At 40.7% G+C, this 17,462-nt stretch overlaps 2 protein-coding genes across 3 annotated transcripts; both read left to right on the top strand.

Annotated features, from left to right (window-relative positions):
- The first annotated feature begins 1,585 nt into the window (after positions 1–1,585).
- rps23 (ribosomal protein S23) lies at positions 1,586–3,567 on the top strand. Its single transcript, XM_005724438.1, has 4 exons — positions 1,586–1,668; positions 2,692–2,851; positions 2,994–3,114; positions 3,379–3,567. Exons 1-4 carry the CDS (start codon positions 1,665–1,667, stop codon positions 3,523–3,525), a joined length of 432 nt encoding a protein of 143 aa, XP_005724495.1. The 5' UTR covers positions 1,586–1,664; the 3' UTR covers positions 3,526–3,567.
- Positions 3,568–5,420: 1,853 nt separating this feature from the next.
- On the top strand, positions 5,421–15,390 carry asb14a (ankyrin repeat and SOCS box containing 14a). 2 transcript variants are annotated; one of them, XM_005724436.2, is made up of 14 exons: positions 5,421–5,603; positions 5,749–5,809; positions 7,665–7,843; positions 8,169–8,215; positions 9,101–9,235; positions 9,322–9,480; positions 9,593–9,838; positions 9,983–10,154; positions 11,035–11,140; positions 11,403–11,582; positions 12,008–12,136; positions 12,230–12,358; positions 13,757–13,910; positions 13,997–15,390. In XM_005724436.2, exons 3-14 carry the CDS (start codon positions 7,704–7,706, stop codon positions 14,173–14,175), a joined length of 1,776 nt encoding a protein of 591 aa, XP_005724493.1. In that variant the 5' UTR covers positions 5,421–5,603; positions 5,749–5,809; positions 7,665–7,703; the 3' UTR covers positions 14,176–15,390. The 2 variants fall into 2 exon arrangements, with proteins under 2 accessions (XP_005724493.1, XP_013764011.1); XM_013908557.1 differs by having other exon boundaries at positions 8,166–8,215.
- Positions 15,391–17,462: the final 2,072 nt, after the last annotated feature.

Here is a 17,462-nt window from a genome sequence, read left to right as displayed (position 1 = left end):
TCAACAGTACTTTAGTAAACAGTGTAGTAAAGTAAAGACAGAATGAAGTTTAAGCCTCTTATAAATAAACAAAAAATAGGTTTTGTGTTTGACTCATTTGTTGCAGATGCATTTTATCTGTATTTTTAAGATTCAACATTATTTATTTATTTAAAGCATAGAAGCTTAAACTTAATTCTGTCTTTACTTCACTACACCATTTACCAAAGTATCTACAGTATATCTGTATCTACAGTTTATACAGTATTAATAATAAGTGGATGAGTTTCACTGGTGGTCTAGTGTTTAGGATTAAGGCAGGTACATGCACAGGGTTTGTGTGGCAGAAGAGGATGCAAGAGATAGGAAGAGATGCAGGAAGACGATGTGTGGTGGTGATGACTAAATGGGGCAGCTGATACAAGAATATTCACACATTCTATGGGTGAATCAGAAAAACTCGGATATCTGTGAATTGGTGCTAATAAAATGCTAGAATTTCACTCACCAAAATCTTTACCTCACAGCAAGTGATTTTATTTGTCAGATAATGGCATATAATCCCCCAAATGGGACTAACAAGGTCAAGATGTTCATACTTTTGTGTTATTGCCTGGTGATTATCTTCATGCATCGTTTTTTAAATCAGACTAACCTCTCTAAGGACACTTCCAGCTTTTCCTGGTAAATCTCACACACAGCATTCTTGGTTTTAATCAACAGCCTGATCGTGTCCTGCACTGACCTTCTCGGTCACCTGCTTATCTCAGTAATACAGACACATCATTGTCCTAACTGTTCACATAGAGCTAAATTTTGCTGCTGAGCAGACATTGTGAGTGAAGGTCTTGTCATCAGTGCACCAGAGATGCAAGGATCAGAGGTAGTGACAGTTGAAGAGTTTAAATACCTGGTGTCAACCATCCAAAGCAATGAACTGTGCAGAGAAGAGTGGAAGAAGAGAGTGCGACAGAAAGATTGAAAGGGGAGGTTTATAGGATGATAAGAGGCCTGATATTATGTATGCTTTGAAGGTGAAGGTGCTAAGATTTTTGCTGCAAGTTACTTGAATAATCCGGATTAGAAATAAGTTTATCAGAGGGATACCTCAGATGGACATGTAGAGGAGGGGTAGTGGGTATATTGGACAAAAGTGGGAAAAGAAAGACCACAGTGAAGATTCAGGTTTTGCTTTAATTTGTCACATGTGTGAACTACATGCTCTGTCCGCTAGAGGGCACTAACAAGACATCCATTAGCCGTTAATTGCAGGTTTAGATATCCAATTATTTGGTTTCGCTCTAATTTCAGTTTTTAAATAAAAACAATATAGTAAATTACTCAGAAACTGAGAAAACGGGAGGGTCGGGAGTGATGAATATGATGAATAATAATAGTGCGACTGACTGAAAGGGAGATAAATAAAAAAAGTGAAGACAAAAATAAGAGAAGGAAATTAGCAGCTCTCAATAATAAAACTACACTGGTTTTACGTATAATTACCAAATTCTAAAATGAGTCCAAATTCTTTGTTTTGCAACAATTAAATGTGAAAACATTGGCGTGAAATGGCATAATTTTAATCAGGCATATATCGTGGCAACGCCCAACCGGGGGCCTCGGTGTAGACATCGCCGCGGTGCATCCTGGTTCCTTCCTTTCCATCCCAGGCTCGCTCAGCAATCATGGGTACGTCTGAAAGTTAATCTCAAATACCCCAAAAATGTGACTTCTGTGGGGGGTTTTCACAACAGTGCCGCGTATAAAGGTCTTACGAACAGATTTAAACTCGTTTGTGTCGGTAAAACTCTGCAGATTATTTTAAAAAATCTGTTTTTATGCTGCTTTGAAACCGCAACGTGGAGCGGCCATAACATGTCTGAGCTGCTAGCGGCGTGTTAGCGGCATTAGCTCAGCACACCAAAGGTTCCCGTTACAGTTTAAGCTACCTGTCCCTTATTTTTGTTTTGTACTTGAATCGAAGATTTGCAAATGCCGTTAAAGTGATACCCGGTGGGGGTTAAGTGTCATTTTGAAAGCCGGAGGTTGTCTTTGTGAGAGCACCGAGCTTTAGCCGTTCTCTGCAGTTTTAGCCCAGCGCTTATCCAGCTCTCACTAATTTTGATATGTTGGCAAAATTCTGTTAAGTAAAACTTAACTGAAGCCCTGTCCTCACACTCATGGGAAGGATGCCTGACAAATCAGATTTCTGTTGAATAGGGACTGATGGTGAAATGTTTCTGCCCTGCGAACAGCGGGCTGAACAGTTTTTTATGTACCCATCGAAGAGAAGCATCCGTGTTCCTTTTTGTCTTTCTCGTTAAGGAGACCGTTTAATTGATCTACAGCATCACTGTGTTTGATGTTTATCTCTTTTTCCCCCACAAAGACACTTGTTGTATATTAAAGAGGTGGTTTGATGTTTATTAGAACAGCTTTCTGGGTTTACAACGGTGGCCCTAGTAAGTTGTGATGAAGGGGTGTCTAGACTTTGGCTGCAATCTGTCCCTGGGCCAGACTTTGGACGTGCCTGCTGTATAGGCTCATCCTCATTAACTGATGCACAAATGGGGATATTCTTAAGTTACCCCTAGTAGGTGTCCAAGGGGGAAAGAGTTAAGCATGACTCGGGAAGGTCTGAAGTACCATCTTAATGGTCGTACCCGAGTGTGCTGACTTTGGCTTTTTTCTTCTTTTTTTGCCCTCTTTCAGGAAAGTGTCGTGGTCTGCGTACTGCCAGAAAGCTCCGCAATCACCGGCGTGAGCAGAAATGGCACGACAAACAGTACAAGAAGGCCCACCTGGGCACTGCCCTGAAGGCTAACCCCTTCGGAGGAGCCTCTCACGCCAAGGGGATCGTACTTGAGAAAGTGTAAGTATCACAACAGCAGCTAACACTTGTAATTTAGGAAGATATAAAGTAGTTTTTGGTCTTTTGAGTTCCTCTTTATTAAATCCATAATCAAGGGTGTTTGGGTTTAAGTTAAAGAGCTTTGTACTTTTCCTCTCTGTAGTGGTGTGGAGGCCAAGCAGCCCAACTCTGCCATTAGGAAGTGTGTGAGAGTTCAGCTCATCAAGAACGGCAAGAAGATCACCGCCTTCGTCCCCAATGACGGTTGCCTCAACTTCATCGAGGTAAACGGCAGTGGCGAGTTTATTCTTTAGAGGATTGTTTATGTAGATTCTACAACAGAAACATCAAGCCACCGTGTCTGCAATAGTCCAGTTTATGTGGACTTAAGTGTCTGTGTCTATGAAATGTCTAAGTTGCAGTAAACTACGGATTTTAACTCATTGTAATTTTCTTTTGGGCCCTTAAAAGTTCTTAAATGTATAATTTAGCTCTGTTCTCAATTTTCGCTCTTCTAACCTCTTTTGTTTCTATTTCTTGACCTGCAGGAGAACGACGAGGTTCTGGTGGCAGGTTTCGGACGTAAGGGTCACGCTGTCGGTGACATTCCCGGAGTTCGTTTCAAGGTGGTCAAAGTGGCCAACGTGTCTCTGCTGGCACTCTACAAAGGCAAGAAGGAGAGACCAAGATCATAAACAGTCAACGAATAAAATAAAATAAACACATTTTCAATTACAGCCTGTTTGCTTTGTGTTTTCATTTCACTGTGTTTTTAAGGCACAGTGAGTTAAACTGATGTTTTTGTTACTGTTAAGCAGTGAATCATGCAAACAGTTTTTGCTTGAATTTCAGGTTAAACTACATCAATATTACCAGGAACTGGCTTATGTTTAACATTTAATTCAGGCCAATTATGTCAGTCTTTTCTGTATATATCCTCAAAATAAGGACTTCAAGTAATTTTGTAAGATCTCATTAATGTGAACAGTAGCAAAAACAAGTTTCACATGAACATATTTTTGCGGTTTGGTCGTCATTTTGCACTCACCCTTTCATGTGACGTAAATAATTTAAAATATGTGGGCGACTCAACACACATACAGTCATTAAATACAGGGCTGGGATAATATAAAGGTTCTGACACTGATTTTGAATGTAGACACAGTTATACCTGATCTCAGATCAGAAAGCTGGGTCATAATACTGTGGATCAAAAATAAGTGAAGACATACAGACCTCCCCTTAATGTAAAAAGAACATGTTTTTGGGTTATACTGAGCAAAGTCTTCCAGTGGTTTATCCCCCAAAAGGAGCTTTTGAGTTCAGCAGAAGAAGAAAAAATCTAAAAGTGCTGCACGTTTCACAAAATGATGGCATTTTGTGGCCCAACCTGTGTTATTATTATTTTTAAGTTTTAAAAAAGGTTTCCAGTTACTTTGGTACTACGAGTGTTACACAATTAATACAAACAAATCAAAGATATTTTAAGAAGTGAATTTAAAAATAAAAACTACACTTAAAGGTATTTATTCTTTTAAAAATGGTATAAAAGCTGTTTCTATGACTTAATTTCCAAGGAGATAAACTAAAGCTGTATCTGTGCTGTCTGTGGTTTTAGTCTGATACCACTTTGTAACAGCAGATGCTGCAGTGAGTCTGTCATTTTTATTTAAGGAGGTCATTAAAAACACGTTCATTGATGGTGGTGCCCTGGAGAAATGAAATACCTCTTGAGAGAACGAGCTTCAAGCTAAAACAAATTTAAAAAAAAGAAATGCCTAACGGTAACAGCTCAACGTCTCAGTAAACACGGTGAAACGCTGCCCTCTGGTGGAAAAAGTTTGAATTACATTTTGCACTGATTAAAATAAATAAAAGTCACATCATGACACCAAGTCGTTTAAACTTCATGGATAACAAGTTGGATCCAGAAACCATTTTGAATCCATGACCACCGCTCTCTCCTTGTCCCTCCTGACTGCTTTGTCTAGTTTTGCTTTATGCTTGCGTCCTTGGCACTAATAGTGTGAGGTGGTGCCTGCAGGCTAGTCCAGCTCCTCCAGTGCCATCAGAAGGTTTACTCTGTCTTCCAGCTGAGTTTTAAGAGTGTGGAGGAGTTACAAGGAGAGCCGGACAGGGCCATAGAAGGTCATCAGCCCAGCAGTGGGACCGGTATCTGCTCCTTTGTGCCAGGTCCGAAAGCAGGAGCACTGCCAGAGCCCTACAAACTGACCTCCAGCTGACAACCTTTAGTGAGGTCTGTGCTCACAGCTCAGCGTCGTGAAGCTCGCCAGGCAGGTCCACAGCTGGAGTCCTGCCACAGTACCAGATATTTGCTCTAAACAATTTGAAGAACACAGCTTAGAACGTTTTCTTTAAAAAATAAAAAAATTAAAAAGGCAAATCTGAGGTATGTGTTGGGCTTTTTTAAACTGGGATAATTTGATAACAAAATTCAGGCAAACTCTGATGATTGTGTCAACACTTTCTTTTTTAATTCTAAATTGTCAACAAAATCAGGCAGACGAGCTGACAATAAGAAGCAGACACCAAACAGACTGGAGGGTGGAGGTGTGTCAGGGTAAACAGCTCTAACCACCCTGCAGTGTCACGCTGTCTGTCTACAGCAGGTAAATATAGTAACTGGTGTCAGATCCCCGTCCTCTCAGCCAGAGTGTTGTAGCTGCACAGAGGAAACATGACAGGCCCTGAGCCTGAGCTTTGCAGGATTGTCACACACGTGAGACGCCTCTGATGCAGATGTGTTAATCTGGTGAGTAAATCGCATGTGTGTATTTGGAGTCATGCTGTATGAACATATATTGTTGAAGGACACAGAAGCTGTGGAGCTTTATCGAGGGAACCCGTGTGGACATAAAGCTCTGGTTTCACAGACCTCCTCCTTCTCCTTCTGCCAGCTTTCAGCAACAACAACTTTGAATCTGCAGGGACTCAGCCAACCCAACACCAAACCACAAGGTAAAGGAAACAGGTGACATCTGATCTGTCAGCTCACAAACCTACAATGAGATGATGGTTTTACTTTAAAGTTTTAAACTGGTCTGGTGAACTCAGGCCTCCTGTCTCCTGAACATCTTGCTTCACGCTGTAGTACACACTCAGTTCCAGGCTGTTGTTTCAACTCTTGGCTCTCTATGATGTCACAAAGAGCGGGCATCCTTAATATGCTCATCGCAGACACCTCAGCCCTCGTTCACCTGCTGTGGCTTTTAAATGTAACATTAATGAGGGGCAGCCAATCAGTAGAAACTTGGCTTAAAAGTGGGGAGAGCTAAAACAACTTGTTTCGGTCAGGTGATGACTGGAGGGGATGCACTAAGGCCAAGAAAAGGCTAAACAAAGATTATTTTGATCTGTGAGTGGAGTCCAGAAATAACAATGTGTCTGAAAATGAGCATAATGTGTTGAGTAGCACCAATTTTCAGCTCTCAGGTGACTCAGAAACAAACAAATAAAAAGGAAGGAAATCTGTGTTCCTGAGGACACAGAGGATTATTTTGAACTTTCAAGAACTTCCAGGAATAAAAACACAGACCTGGAACAATCACTCCACAGCACTTCCTGCTGCTTTTTGTTCTGAGTATTTTTCTTAGATAAGAACCTTTAATTTTAGACCACATCAGTGGTCCCACCTTGTAGCTTTATGACTATAATGTTTTTTCTCCCATATTTTAACACTTTAGTGACTGAAACTCTGAATATTTTTTCTTGGAATATTAGCCTCCACAGCTCCAATATTATTTTCTTTTACCTGCAATGACCTCCAAAAAATTCCATTGTATCACGTCATTGAATCTCAGTGCTCCTGGGCTCAGGCATATTTTTGCCTTTTACAAACAAAAAACAAAAAACTGGGACTAATGCAGGGTGAAGACAATAATAAAACATAAGACATTTAGCTGTGCCTCAGGTGGTAGAGTGGGTCATCTACCAATTGGAAGGTCAGTGGTTCAGTGGTTCCTCCAGCTGTGTACCAAAGTGTCCGTGTATAAGATGCTGAACCCTAAGTTGCCCTGATGCATTAATCAGACAATTAGAAAGCACTCAGGCATAGATAAAAGTGCTGTATGATCGGATGAATGAGCGCTCCAGTAAAAAGTGCATTGAGTGCTCCGCTGAGTAGAAAGGTACTATATAAATACCATAAATTCCATTTAGCTCACAGACAGACAAAAGCAGGATTCTCAGAAGACAAAATCAATAATTAAACTGAACATTGAGGCCAAACAAAACAAGAAAAATGAAAGGGAAAGCTGAGTTAAAACAACTTTTTGTGGAGAAAAACTCCAGATCAGCCACAGCAGTCGTACCATAAAATCACTGAGATTTATCAGTTTCTCCTTGTGCTGCCACATGCTGCATGAATACGCAAGCATACAGCTGTTGCTAATAAACAGAAAGGTGAGTGTATGTGAAAGGTTAACACTGTGAAAAAGCTTTAGTTTGACAGTAGACAGATGGATGACCTTCAATAAAAGGTCAACAGCTTGAGTCGAATCTTGCATGTTTTAAATGTAAATGATGATTTATTTATTTATTTTTTATTATTTTACAAAATCAAAGAGCAAAGTGTTTGCGTCTAAATTTCTTGCACTGGTTTCACAGATTAAGTAATCTGATTAAGTTCTCAGAAAAGTAAGCTAGATCCAAGGTCTCCTTAGAGCCATGGCCACATGCTCGTCTTTGGTGTCTGGAATGACCTGTGTAGGTTTCTTTCCATTAATATGAACATATGACCTCTTTAATTCAGCAGCCCGGTTTCAACATCAGGAAGTAGAAATTGACTAAATTCTGACCCGATTTAAATACGCAGGTTTCACCTGGTCTGACCGCGATCATTTATTCTGGCATCATGGAGCTTGATTGGTTCGGCATTCACGATGAGGATGATGAAGATGATGCAGCCACTCAGTACATGATTGAACAGAGTCTGCTGGAGAGCAACAAGCAGAAGGAGATGCACAGAAACGCCACAACGCGGGAGGACAGGAGGTCAGTCCAGCAGATACCTGGAAAAATCAGATGTTTGCCATGTTTTAAGGAACTTGTTGTGCTCATATTCAGCTTCAGTTTTTTATTTTTGGAATCCTTAATATGCATGATTCACTCTTTAAAATAATACTGAACCATTGTGTAGCTCAGTTTGCTTTCTGTTTGAAACAAATTTGTTTAAGCAGCTTTCTTGTGATTGATATGTGGCCATATTCAAGATCTGCTCTCTTTGACATCACATAGCGCCAGTAAAAAAAAAAAACAGATGGAAACTGAGTGTGGTGGGGTTTTTGTTTTGTTTTGTTCTGTTTTTTCTTTCCAGCAGCTCAGAATCTGCAGACATCAGCAAGATCTTCACTGCTATTAGACAAGGTGAGACAAGATGAACACTTCTGATTTTATTGTTAAATAATAAAAAATAAGCTAAAGCTTTGTTTTCTTTTTCAGAACTGGAATAAGAAAAAGACTTTGACATAATGCAGTCTAGCATGTGACTGCTTGAACAACATCAGTGAGCTTAGTTCTTATGCTAAGAATTTGCATCTTCTTCCCGGGCACATAAAAAAAAACATGTGCCACCTCCTCTCCTCACCTCCTGCCTACAGGCCATCACCACTTGGATGACGCTCAATCAGCCCAGTCACAATAAAAGTCAAGTTATTCTCATTAGCTCTGAGGTTTCACTTTCCAACATACACCCTTTTGTTGTCTGTATGGATTGTTGTCAGGTCCATATTTCCCATAATGTTAAAAGTCTCTGAATCATCTTGTCTGCTGATCATTTTACACCTAACCATCCTATCCAGCTTCATGGACTCCCCATTCCCCAACATACCAAGTATCCACCTTTCAGTGATTTGGATCCTGCATATCTTCATCTTTCTGTTTCCTACACTCAGCTTCAGCTCTTCTCCTGACTCCTCCTTCTTGCTTCAGACCCAACACAACCTTCTGCACATTGTCTTTAGAACTTATTACCACTTATTACTTATTACCACTTACCATCAGTTTTTAATCATTTCTCCTGTATTTTAAACCTGTTTTAATACTGTCCTTGTTGTTAATTTGGTGCTGCAGATGACTTTGAGTGCTTTAAAGAAAGGCACCAGCATTGTTGTTTTGTTCTTCTTCTTCATTTTTCTTTCTATGAGGACATATTTGTTGAACCACAGTATGCTTCACATAAAACAACAAAAAAGTGGTTCTGATGTTTACATGCTGCAGACTGAGACTCTGTATGAATGTCCATCCCTGCAGGTAATGAGAAGCTCCTGAAGGATCTGTGTGTCAGACAGAAAGAGAGCTTTTCACTGGCAGACAGCAGAGGCTGGACGCCTCTTCACGAAGCAGCATCTCAGAGCAACCAGAGCATCCTGGAGCTCACGTACAAAGGTTTGTGTCGGCTTCAGTGTATCTGTGCAGATGTGTGGTAAGTGATGATGGCCTTTATTTAAACTAATCTGTCACCTGTTTTCCAGCTTCAGGCCCAGACTCAGTGAAGTGTTGCACGCTGCGAGGTCAGACTCCACTCTTCCTCGCAGTAGAACATGGTCTTATAGAAAATGCTTCCTTCCTCCTCAAACATGGAGCCAGCCCAGACATCCAGGATGACAACCAGGACTCGCCGCTATTTGTGGGTAAGATGCATGGCATTTCCAGACTTCAATACTAAGATCTGACACCGATTCAGACATTAACTCACAGCTTTTTCTGTGATGTTTGTTGTTGTCCGATTCTGCCTGTCTGCAGCGATCCGCTTAGACCGCCTTGACTTGGTGAAGCTGCTGCTCCTGCGTGGCTCCAACGTGCACCAGGAGGGTTGCCATGGCCGTCGGCCCCTCCACGAGGCCTCACGGTTGGGCAGAATGGAGATGGTAAAGGTGCTGCTGGAGGCCGGAGCGAGGCCCGACCCCCGCACCCACTATGGCCTCACGCCGCTGGCTCTAGCAGCTCAGGAAGGTCACCTAGAGGTGGTGCAGATTCTGCTGAAGAAAGGTGATAGAAGCTTCAACTAGATAATGGTCCATTAGATGCTGGAAAGTCACTGTCAGAGTTAGATTCAGCCGAGAAAGAAACTAATCTTGGGTTAAAGAGAAGAAAACACACCATGGCTTTAAAAGCATGTTGCTTGTCCTGCAGGTGCTGACGTCTTCTCTCAGGCACAGGACGAGGCATCCATCATGTATGAAGCATCAGCGTCTGGTAATCCAGCCGTCATCAGCCTCCTGCTGGAATATGGTGCCGATGCCAACGTTGCCAAACACACGGGACACATGCCAATCCACCGTGTCGCTCACAGAGGACACCTGGAGTAAGTGTTCAAATGTCTTCTGAAAACATTTAATAAAGCATGCATTTATGATTATGTAAGCAAAAAACATCTCAGGGTTTTCCACATTACAAAGAAATGCTGCTATAAATTATCATAGAAACCACACCTAAGATATAAATCCTTAAAACTATAGAAAAAGCACTGTCACCTCATTGTCTCATAATTGAAAAAACTAAAATAATTATTAATTCACAGAAAAACAAAAACAAGAAACACAGGAAAGTAGAACCAAACTCACATGAGACAAAAGACTATCAAAATAAGACAGGAAATAACACAGAGACAAGACTGGAGGGACAGAATGGGAACACCTAAGGGGGTTATCAAAAACGTATTATCAACTGAAGCAATCAGGCAGCTAAAGGAACAGAAACGGGATCAACACAAACCCCAGGAATGTAAACAGAACACCATAAACAGAAGACTAAATAACACAGGATACAGAACCAAAATACAAGATTATGAAAAATACAAAACAAGACAATCCATAAACATCCCCAAAACTCATAAACCATGGGTCCGAGACCCAAGGGGGTAGTCTTATTTTACTCAGACTGAAGGTTAATGCAGTCATCAGCAACGGTCAGAGAACAGAACAAAAGGCATCCAACATCTAAAGAAGAACTCTTCTTCATATCAAATTCTGACTTTCAAGCTCATTGGAGTTGTACGAACAGAGTGTTTTACCATATTTGCATGTGTGTTTAGACATGTTTCAGTAAATCGCTGCTCCTGTTTCCCATTTTAGCAGGTTATGGTAAAGAAGTGAGCGGTGGCTCAAGTCTTTTGCACACTATTTGAACTCGGCAAATAAATCAACAAGCATGAAAAATGTGTATCTTTGTGTGTTTGCTGTCAGAGCTCTGCAACTACTGCTTCCTGTCACCTCTATGAGGGACATAAATGACAGTGGGATGAGTCCCCTTCACTCAGCTGCTGCAGGAGGACACACAAACTGCATCAAGGTGTGTGTGTGTGTGTTTATGGGTGTTTCTATAATCAATAAAAGTAGGTGTAAACAGCATGTGTTTGTTGCTCTACCATTTATATAGAGAGATTTCTCCTAAATGAGGGATTGTTGGTGACAATATAACAAAGCAACTTCATTTCATAGTGTGAAAAGTCTGGGTCTGTTGGGGCTAAATCATCATGTTAGAATGACTTCTTTTTATTACTCGTGCAAAAGTTCCCAGTTTAGATGTTCCCTCATCTTCAAACTCCTATCAGGTATTGCTGGATGCAGGGTACGACCCCAACTACATGCTCCACCCCTGGGTTCGCCGCAGCTACGATGATGAGAGGAAGTCAGCTCTCTTCTTTGCCGTCTCTAATAATGATATGCCGTCAGCAAAATTGCTGCTGGAGGCCGGCGCCATGACCAACCAGGACCCGGTCAAATGTCTGCAGGTACAAATGCAAGCACAGGTGCTGATCTCAGGGGTGGGGTGGGGGGCATGTGCCCTCCACATGCTTTTTTCTCAAATTAAAACATCAAAGAATACCAGCAGAATACCAGCGTGTGTTTATCATGTGGTTTCTTTACATTAGAAAAGGCATTTTCATCATAAATGTATGCAGAAAATGAACACATTTGCCAGAAGTTTATGACACTGACTATCTGAGGATTAAAATTTCCTCCTGGGATGACACCCAGATATCTCACCTAATGTTCTTCCCTAATATGCAAGTAAAACCTCAGCTCGTGGATGTGGGCGTGGCTTCCTTAAAGGTTTGGTACAATGTCCTGAGCTGGGTGGTTGAATCTGGGTCTGTTCATCAGGACAAAAAAAACAATACCACTGTTTATGATTCAGCGTTCTGTTTTTTTTTAGGTTGCACTGCGCATGGGCAACTATGAGTTGATGGACCTGCTGCTGCGGTTCGGAGCCAACGTCAACTATTACGCCAGGATAAACACGACTCACTTCCCGTCAGCGCTGCAGTACGCTTTCAAAGACGAGGTGAGCCGCCGTCTTTATTCAGTACATCTCTACTGCAGATTCACATTCTACAGCTTCACTCATGTTATTGTGTTTTCATGTCATGTGTGTCAGGTGATTCTCAGGATGCTGTGTAACTATGGTTACAATGTGGAGCGCTGCTTTGACTGTCCCTATGGAAACAAACCCCACATCCCTGAAGACTATGAGGGATGGAGCGATAGCGTGATCAAAGACACCATGGTAATATAAAAGGTGACAAGTGGCTGTACATAAAAGATGGAAGTAAAACCTGCATGTTTCTCTAGGTGAGCCAAGATATTTAAAAATCTCACCACCAAAATAGTCCTATGATCAGTCGAAGTCATCACCAGTGTTAAATGAGATAAAGGTTTCTGACACAACTTCACCTACTAGTTGTGAGAAGTTTATGCACACATCATGGGAATGAATGCCATGGTAATTTCAAGCTTTTTATGATTTCTTTGAACTGTTGTTTTTCCAGGGTGGAATGATTGTACGGCATAAGTCTTTAATGACTTGCACAAGTTTGAATTCATTTTGGATTTTCTCTTATCCACACAGGGTCGAAGTGCACATACAGATTTGAAACTTAATGTTAACCCACTTCATCCATCCCAAAATCATTACTGTCCTTTTGGAAGACTCAATTATGTCCAAGTTTCAACCATCTAGCTCTGTATTAGAGATGGAGTTGAAGAGTGTGAAAGTATTTTTCCCTCTTTATTATTCTATCCAACAGTCCCAAACCATAAAACTTTTCTCCACAAGGTATTTAGCTTGTCCATGTGGGTAGATACAAATTTCAGTTGAGCTTGAAAGTGTCAATTTTGGCGCAGGGGTTTCTTTCTTGGTTGACAACCTGTCAGCCCATAATTATTTAAAACTCACTTCACTGTGGTCAGTCACGCTAATGTTCTAGCAGTTTTCAGTTCATGGCCGTCTTGAGCCCAGGTGGGCAGTTTGCGTAGGGGAGAGCAGTGTACCATGACTTATGAGATGAATCATCAATTTGAAAATCATGAACACATTTAATGATGACTATTTAAATGACCATGATTTTTACAATCTACAGTAGTTAGTTAACACAATAAAACAAGTCTTTGAGCTTTTCATGTATTTTAAAACAGTTTTTTTTAAGAGACCTGGAATGTAAATGTGCCTGTCTCTAAGCTACTTTGGTCAAGTTTTGTTAAATGAGCTCTAGACTAAATAAAAGAGATGTGACACTTTTCTCTAAAAGGACAGACATTTTAAGGTATATTTTAAAGTATACCCCACACATGTCGTTTTTAAGTGCTGTCTGCAATATATTGCTGATGACCTAAGGCAATAGGCTAAAACGCATGTCAATCAATAAAGTTGTTCTTTATACTACAAGCTGCTGGAACTTCAGCCTCTTTATCATCAGTGAAAACTCCAACCCCAAGCAACTACTAGGTCTATATGTAGATTTTTTCTTTTTTTTTTTTTTTAATTGTTCTCCAAGGACACATAAAACGATCAGGAACATGGTACTTTCCACAAAAAGCCAAATTTTCCTTTCTCCAGATCACAGGTTTAAGGTAATCATGTTTTCAGTGATAAAATAAAAGCTCTTCCGTTTGTCCGTCAGCGTAGTTCTGCGAGGTGATCACAGTTTCCTGGCTGAAACACCTGTCGGGCCACGTGGTTCGTGTCCTGCTGGACTACGTGGATCACGTGACCATGTGCTCCAAACTGAAGGCGGTTCTGATGGAGCAGAAGCAGTGGCCGGACATCTGCAGACTGCAAGGTGACTGAAATTAGATGTTGTCTCTTAGCTCAGAGGGAAAATCCTGAACTCACCGATGGCCTTCACTTCCTCCGCTGCTCTCTCAGAAAACACCCGCTGCCTGCAGCATCTCTGCCGCCTGCGAATCCGCCGGAGCCTCGGCCGCCTCCGTCTCCGGTCCCAGGTCTTCATGAGCTTCGTGCCGCTGCCGGAGCGGCTGAAGGACTACATCCTGTACCGGGAGTACAACCTGCTGCGGGGCCGGTGGGGCGGCAATCCGGGCTGATAATTTAGAGGCTAAAAGAGGAGCGTGTTAGGCTGACACAAATGTGCATATTTTTATTTCACAAAGAAAATGGGGGGAAATTAAGGAGCATGCAAAACATGTGTTTTTGGTAGCGTTCGCAAACACGACAGCTCGAAAAGATAGATAGATTGAAGGTCAAAGGCAACAATTAGGAAATGATGCTGGTGTATTCTTAATATGACGTGTCACCTTTGACCTCTGACCTCACTCTTACATTTCACATCTGCCTTTTTTTCACCTTGACTCTAAAATGTGTTTTAAGAGAAAAAGTGAGTCTAGTTAGTTACAAATATAATGCAGAATAATATTATATAATAAGCTCGAGTTGTTCATGACAAGTCATTTACAAATCAATACAATCATCCATTACCAACTGATGCATAATGTTTTGTTTAATCATTTACATTTAAAAACAACAAACAAACTGAAGATGTAGAACATACTATACTATTCCCTTAAAAGTAAATACTGCCCCGAGAGCCAACTGTGCGAATATGTTATTGTACACATGCACATTTTTAAAATAAAACAAAACATTTGCAGATTTAAAAATACTAATAATAAAAAAATTAATGTTTTCTACATCAAAGAAACTATAATGTATTATTAAGTCATTTTATAATTATTGTATTTAAGTTTACGTTAGAAAAAATCAAGCACCATCTGGTTTTTGTAAGGTTATTTATTTTGGAAAACAACACGTGGTATCTGCTAAAGAAAGGTGTGATGCAGGTCCCCATTGTCTTTACTGATGCTACACAGGTGTACAGTAAGGTTAGAGATTTGTAGGCTATTGTATTGATAAAACAGCAGTTTCCACAGTGTTTTTAATTAGTTTTAATATTTTTGAATGTCCAAATAATGTGCGGGACTATACAAACACATTACCACATGTCCTGGATATTTACGTTATAATAGCCCGTCAATATAAGATTACATGTTTTATACACATATTGCTTTAAATTGCTAAGTGTAAATGTATAAAATGTGATGTAAGAGTATAAAATTGATGTCAGTATTTAACATGGTGATTTATGACAATGACAGCAAAAATAAACATAATAATGCTGTAATTTGAAAATCTGGTGAAATAAACTGAGTCAGAGATTATATTTTGAAAGGTTTGAGAAAACGACTTGATAAAAACTTTCCATAAGCGGTCTGAGGTCAGCTGAAGGACCTTATGTAACAGCAGATGTGGAGTAGAGGTGACAGGATGTCTCAGAGGTCACAGAGACCAGCACCTGGGATAACCCCTGCTGAGGTGCGTTGGTGAGAAAAGTCTCTCACTTCAGTTAAGAGATTTTTTTTCCCCCGCTTTTTTTGGAAATTCTATGTCACACCAGGAAAAAAAAGAAAAAAATGTCTCATCTAAAGACTGCTGCTGAGTTTGAAGCATCAACACAGGTTTAACTGTAGAAGTTTGGCTGCACAGCTTCTGGACCTGAGAAGTGAAGACAAAGTACCCTAAAACTAAAGCTGTATTATGTTTAATGGCCAGCAGACTTTCCAGCAATCAGTGTAAGTTTCAAGTTTAAAACTTGATTAACACAAAATGATGTTTATTGAATAAATAATGGTATCATCCGGAGTAAAATTGCCTTAAAGCGGGATAAATTTTTTTGGCCCATTCTCTGTAAACCCTGCAGATCAGAAGTTTCTGAAATACTGTCTAGCATCAATAACTATACCATGTTCAAAATCATTTACATCACCTTCAGTGGGTAGTCTGGAGCATGTCTACATGCCTCTGGCTGGTTAGCGGCTAAACAGGTGTACCTAATTAAGTATGTAAATGTAGAAATCTTGCTTTCAGTTGTGGTACATTTGTTTTTTCGGGGAGAGGGTCTCTGATGTTTGCAGAGAATTTGAAGGTTTCTGTTGTTTCTCCATTTCATGCCTTCTTACTCGCTCTGCCCTTCTGCCTGTGACCTGAAAATCTATCTCAAGTACATGATTTTGAAGCAAGTTTTAGCTTCTAAAGTGCACCAACAGAAGACGCACAGGTGCATCTGTTGCTGGAGTGTTTTTACCCTCCATGTTTACAAGAGCAGTGGCACAGTTGGAATGTACAAAGCATGATGAAAGGAGGACTCTTACCCTGCATTTTATTCTACTTACAAATTTAATTAAAAGCAGGGCTAAATATAAGAGTTCTATAGGAACATTGTTGCACTCACACACTGTAGTTGGGCTGCACTAAACACCATTATTTGACATAATTTTAAAAAGAGCTTCAAAGTAAGGAATTCGCTTCACTAGGACAATTAAAGGAAACTCCAAGTGTTGTAGCAAGGTGTTAGGCCTTACTGTAGTTGTGGAGATTTTTCCTTTAATTTGTCAATTTTGTGTGTAAGACAGAAAGAATATTGCTTTTCAGCCACGTCAGCCTGCCCAATTCTCTATTTTCCATGACTATCAACAGACTCAGCCACTAAAGCTTTTCATTAAATCCCCACTTTTGATTGTTTTTCTTTTTTGGGTCTCATTTATTTAAAGCACCTGTTGCCTCAACCCCTGTTTTCTTTTTACTCTTCCTCCCCTGCTTTCAAGTCCAGGCGGAGGAAATAAGATTTGAGAGGATGAATTGTGGATAAACTGTGACTGGAGGGCATTAAAGTGTGTTTGTTTAGTTGGATCCTGGTCCCAAATGCCCAGAGGTGAATTTTTTCCTTGAGTGTTCACTCTGAACTCAGACACTGGATGACATGAGTGAGTCTTTACTTTATTGAGTCTTTTAATTCTGTCACACCGCCCCCCACCCCTCCCCGACTGTGCTTTCAAGAATCACAACACAAGCCCAAAAGCTTCTGGAAAGATTTAATCTCACTTAGTTTCACTGTTCTAAACAAACAGTCAGGACGATGGCAGAGGCAGAGAATGCTGCTAAACAAGTCCGATCAATCACTGAGGCTAATATCCATGATGAAATCTCATGATCTGAGAGGACGCGTGGACCCATCGCCCCTTGAGACTCAGAGACGACTGGAACGAGGGCGGTCTGATGTGGTGGTGAAAACAGACTCAAACAGGAGGGCGTTAATGTGCATGCAGTTCATCACCAGCTCCCTTAACATGAAGTGAAACAAACCGAAGATGGCTCTGACGCTCACACACACACACACACACACCTGAGTGTCCCACAAACAGCTCAGGAGCTCAGCGAGCCGACTCAAGTCTGAAATCTGGTAAATAAATCAGACTTCAGCTGGCTCCAAAAACACTGTTAACAATGCTCCCAACGTCTCTCTCTCTCTCTCTCTCTC

This window comes from Pundamilia nyererei, unplaced genomic scaffold (genome assembly GCF_000239375.1).
Source record: "Pundamilia nyererei isolate P.nyererei 1_Seehausen unplaced genomic scaffold, PunNye1.0 scaffold00012, whole genome shotgun sequence".
Taxonomy (NCBI): Eukaryota; Metazoa; Chordata; class Actinopteri; order Cichliformes; family Cichlidae; genus Pundamilia; species Pundamilia nyererei.
The sequence above is the reverse complement of the archived record's forward strand: the minus strand, read 5'-3'. Positions and strand labels throughout refer to the sequence as shown.

Excerpts from the sequence above, each read along its gene's own strand:
- rps23 (XM_005724438.1), top strand. Across the intron at positions 2,852-2,993 it reads GGGATCGTACTTGAGAAAGT|TGGTGTGGAGGCCAAGCAGC; the intron begins GTAAGTATCACA and ends TCCTCTCTGTAG. Across the intron at positions 3,115-3,378 it reads GTTGCCTCAACTTCATCGAG|GAGAACGACGAGGTTCTGGT; the intron begins GTAAACGGCAGT and ends CTTGACCTGCAG.
- asb14a (XM_013908557.1), top strand. The coding sequence starts at position 7,704 with ATGGAGCTTGATTGGTTCGGCATTCACGATGAGGATGATGAAGATGAT. Across the intron at positions 9,236-9,321 it reads CCTGGAGCTCACGTACAAAG|CTTCAGGCCCAGACTCAGTG; the intron begins GTTTGTGTCGGC and ends CCTGTTTTCCAG. Across the intron at positions 10,155-11,034 it reads GCTCACAGAGGACACCTGGA|AGCTCTGCAACTACTGCTTC; the intron begins GTAAGTGTTCAA and ends GTTTGCTGTCAG.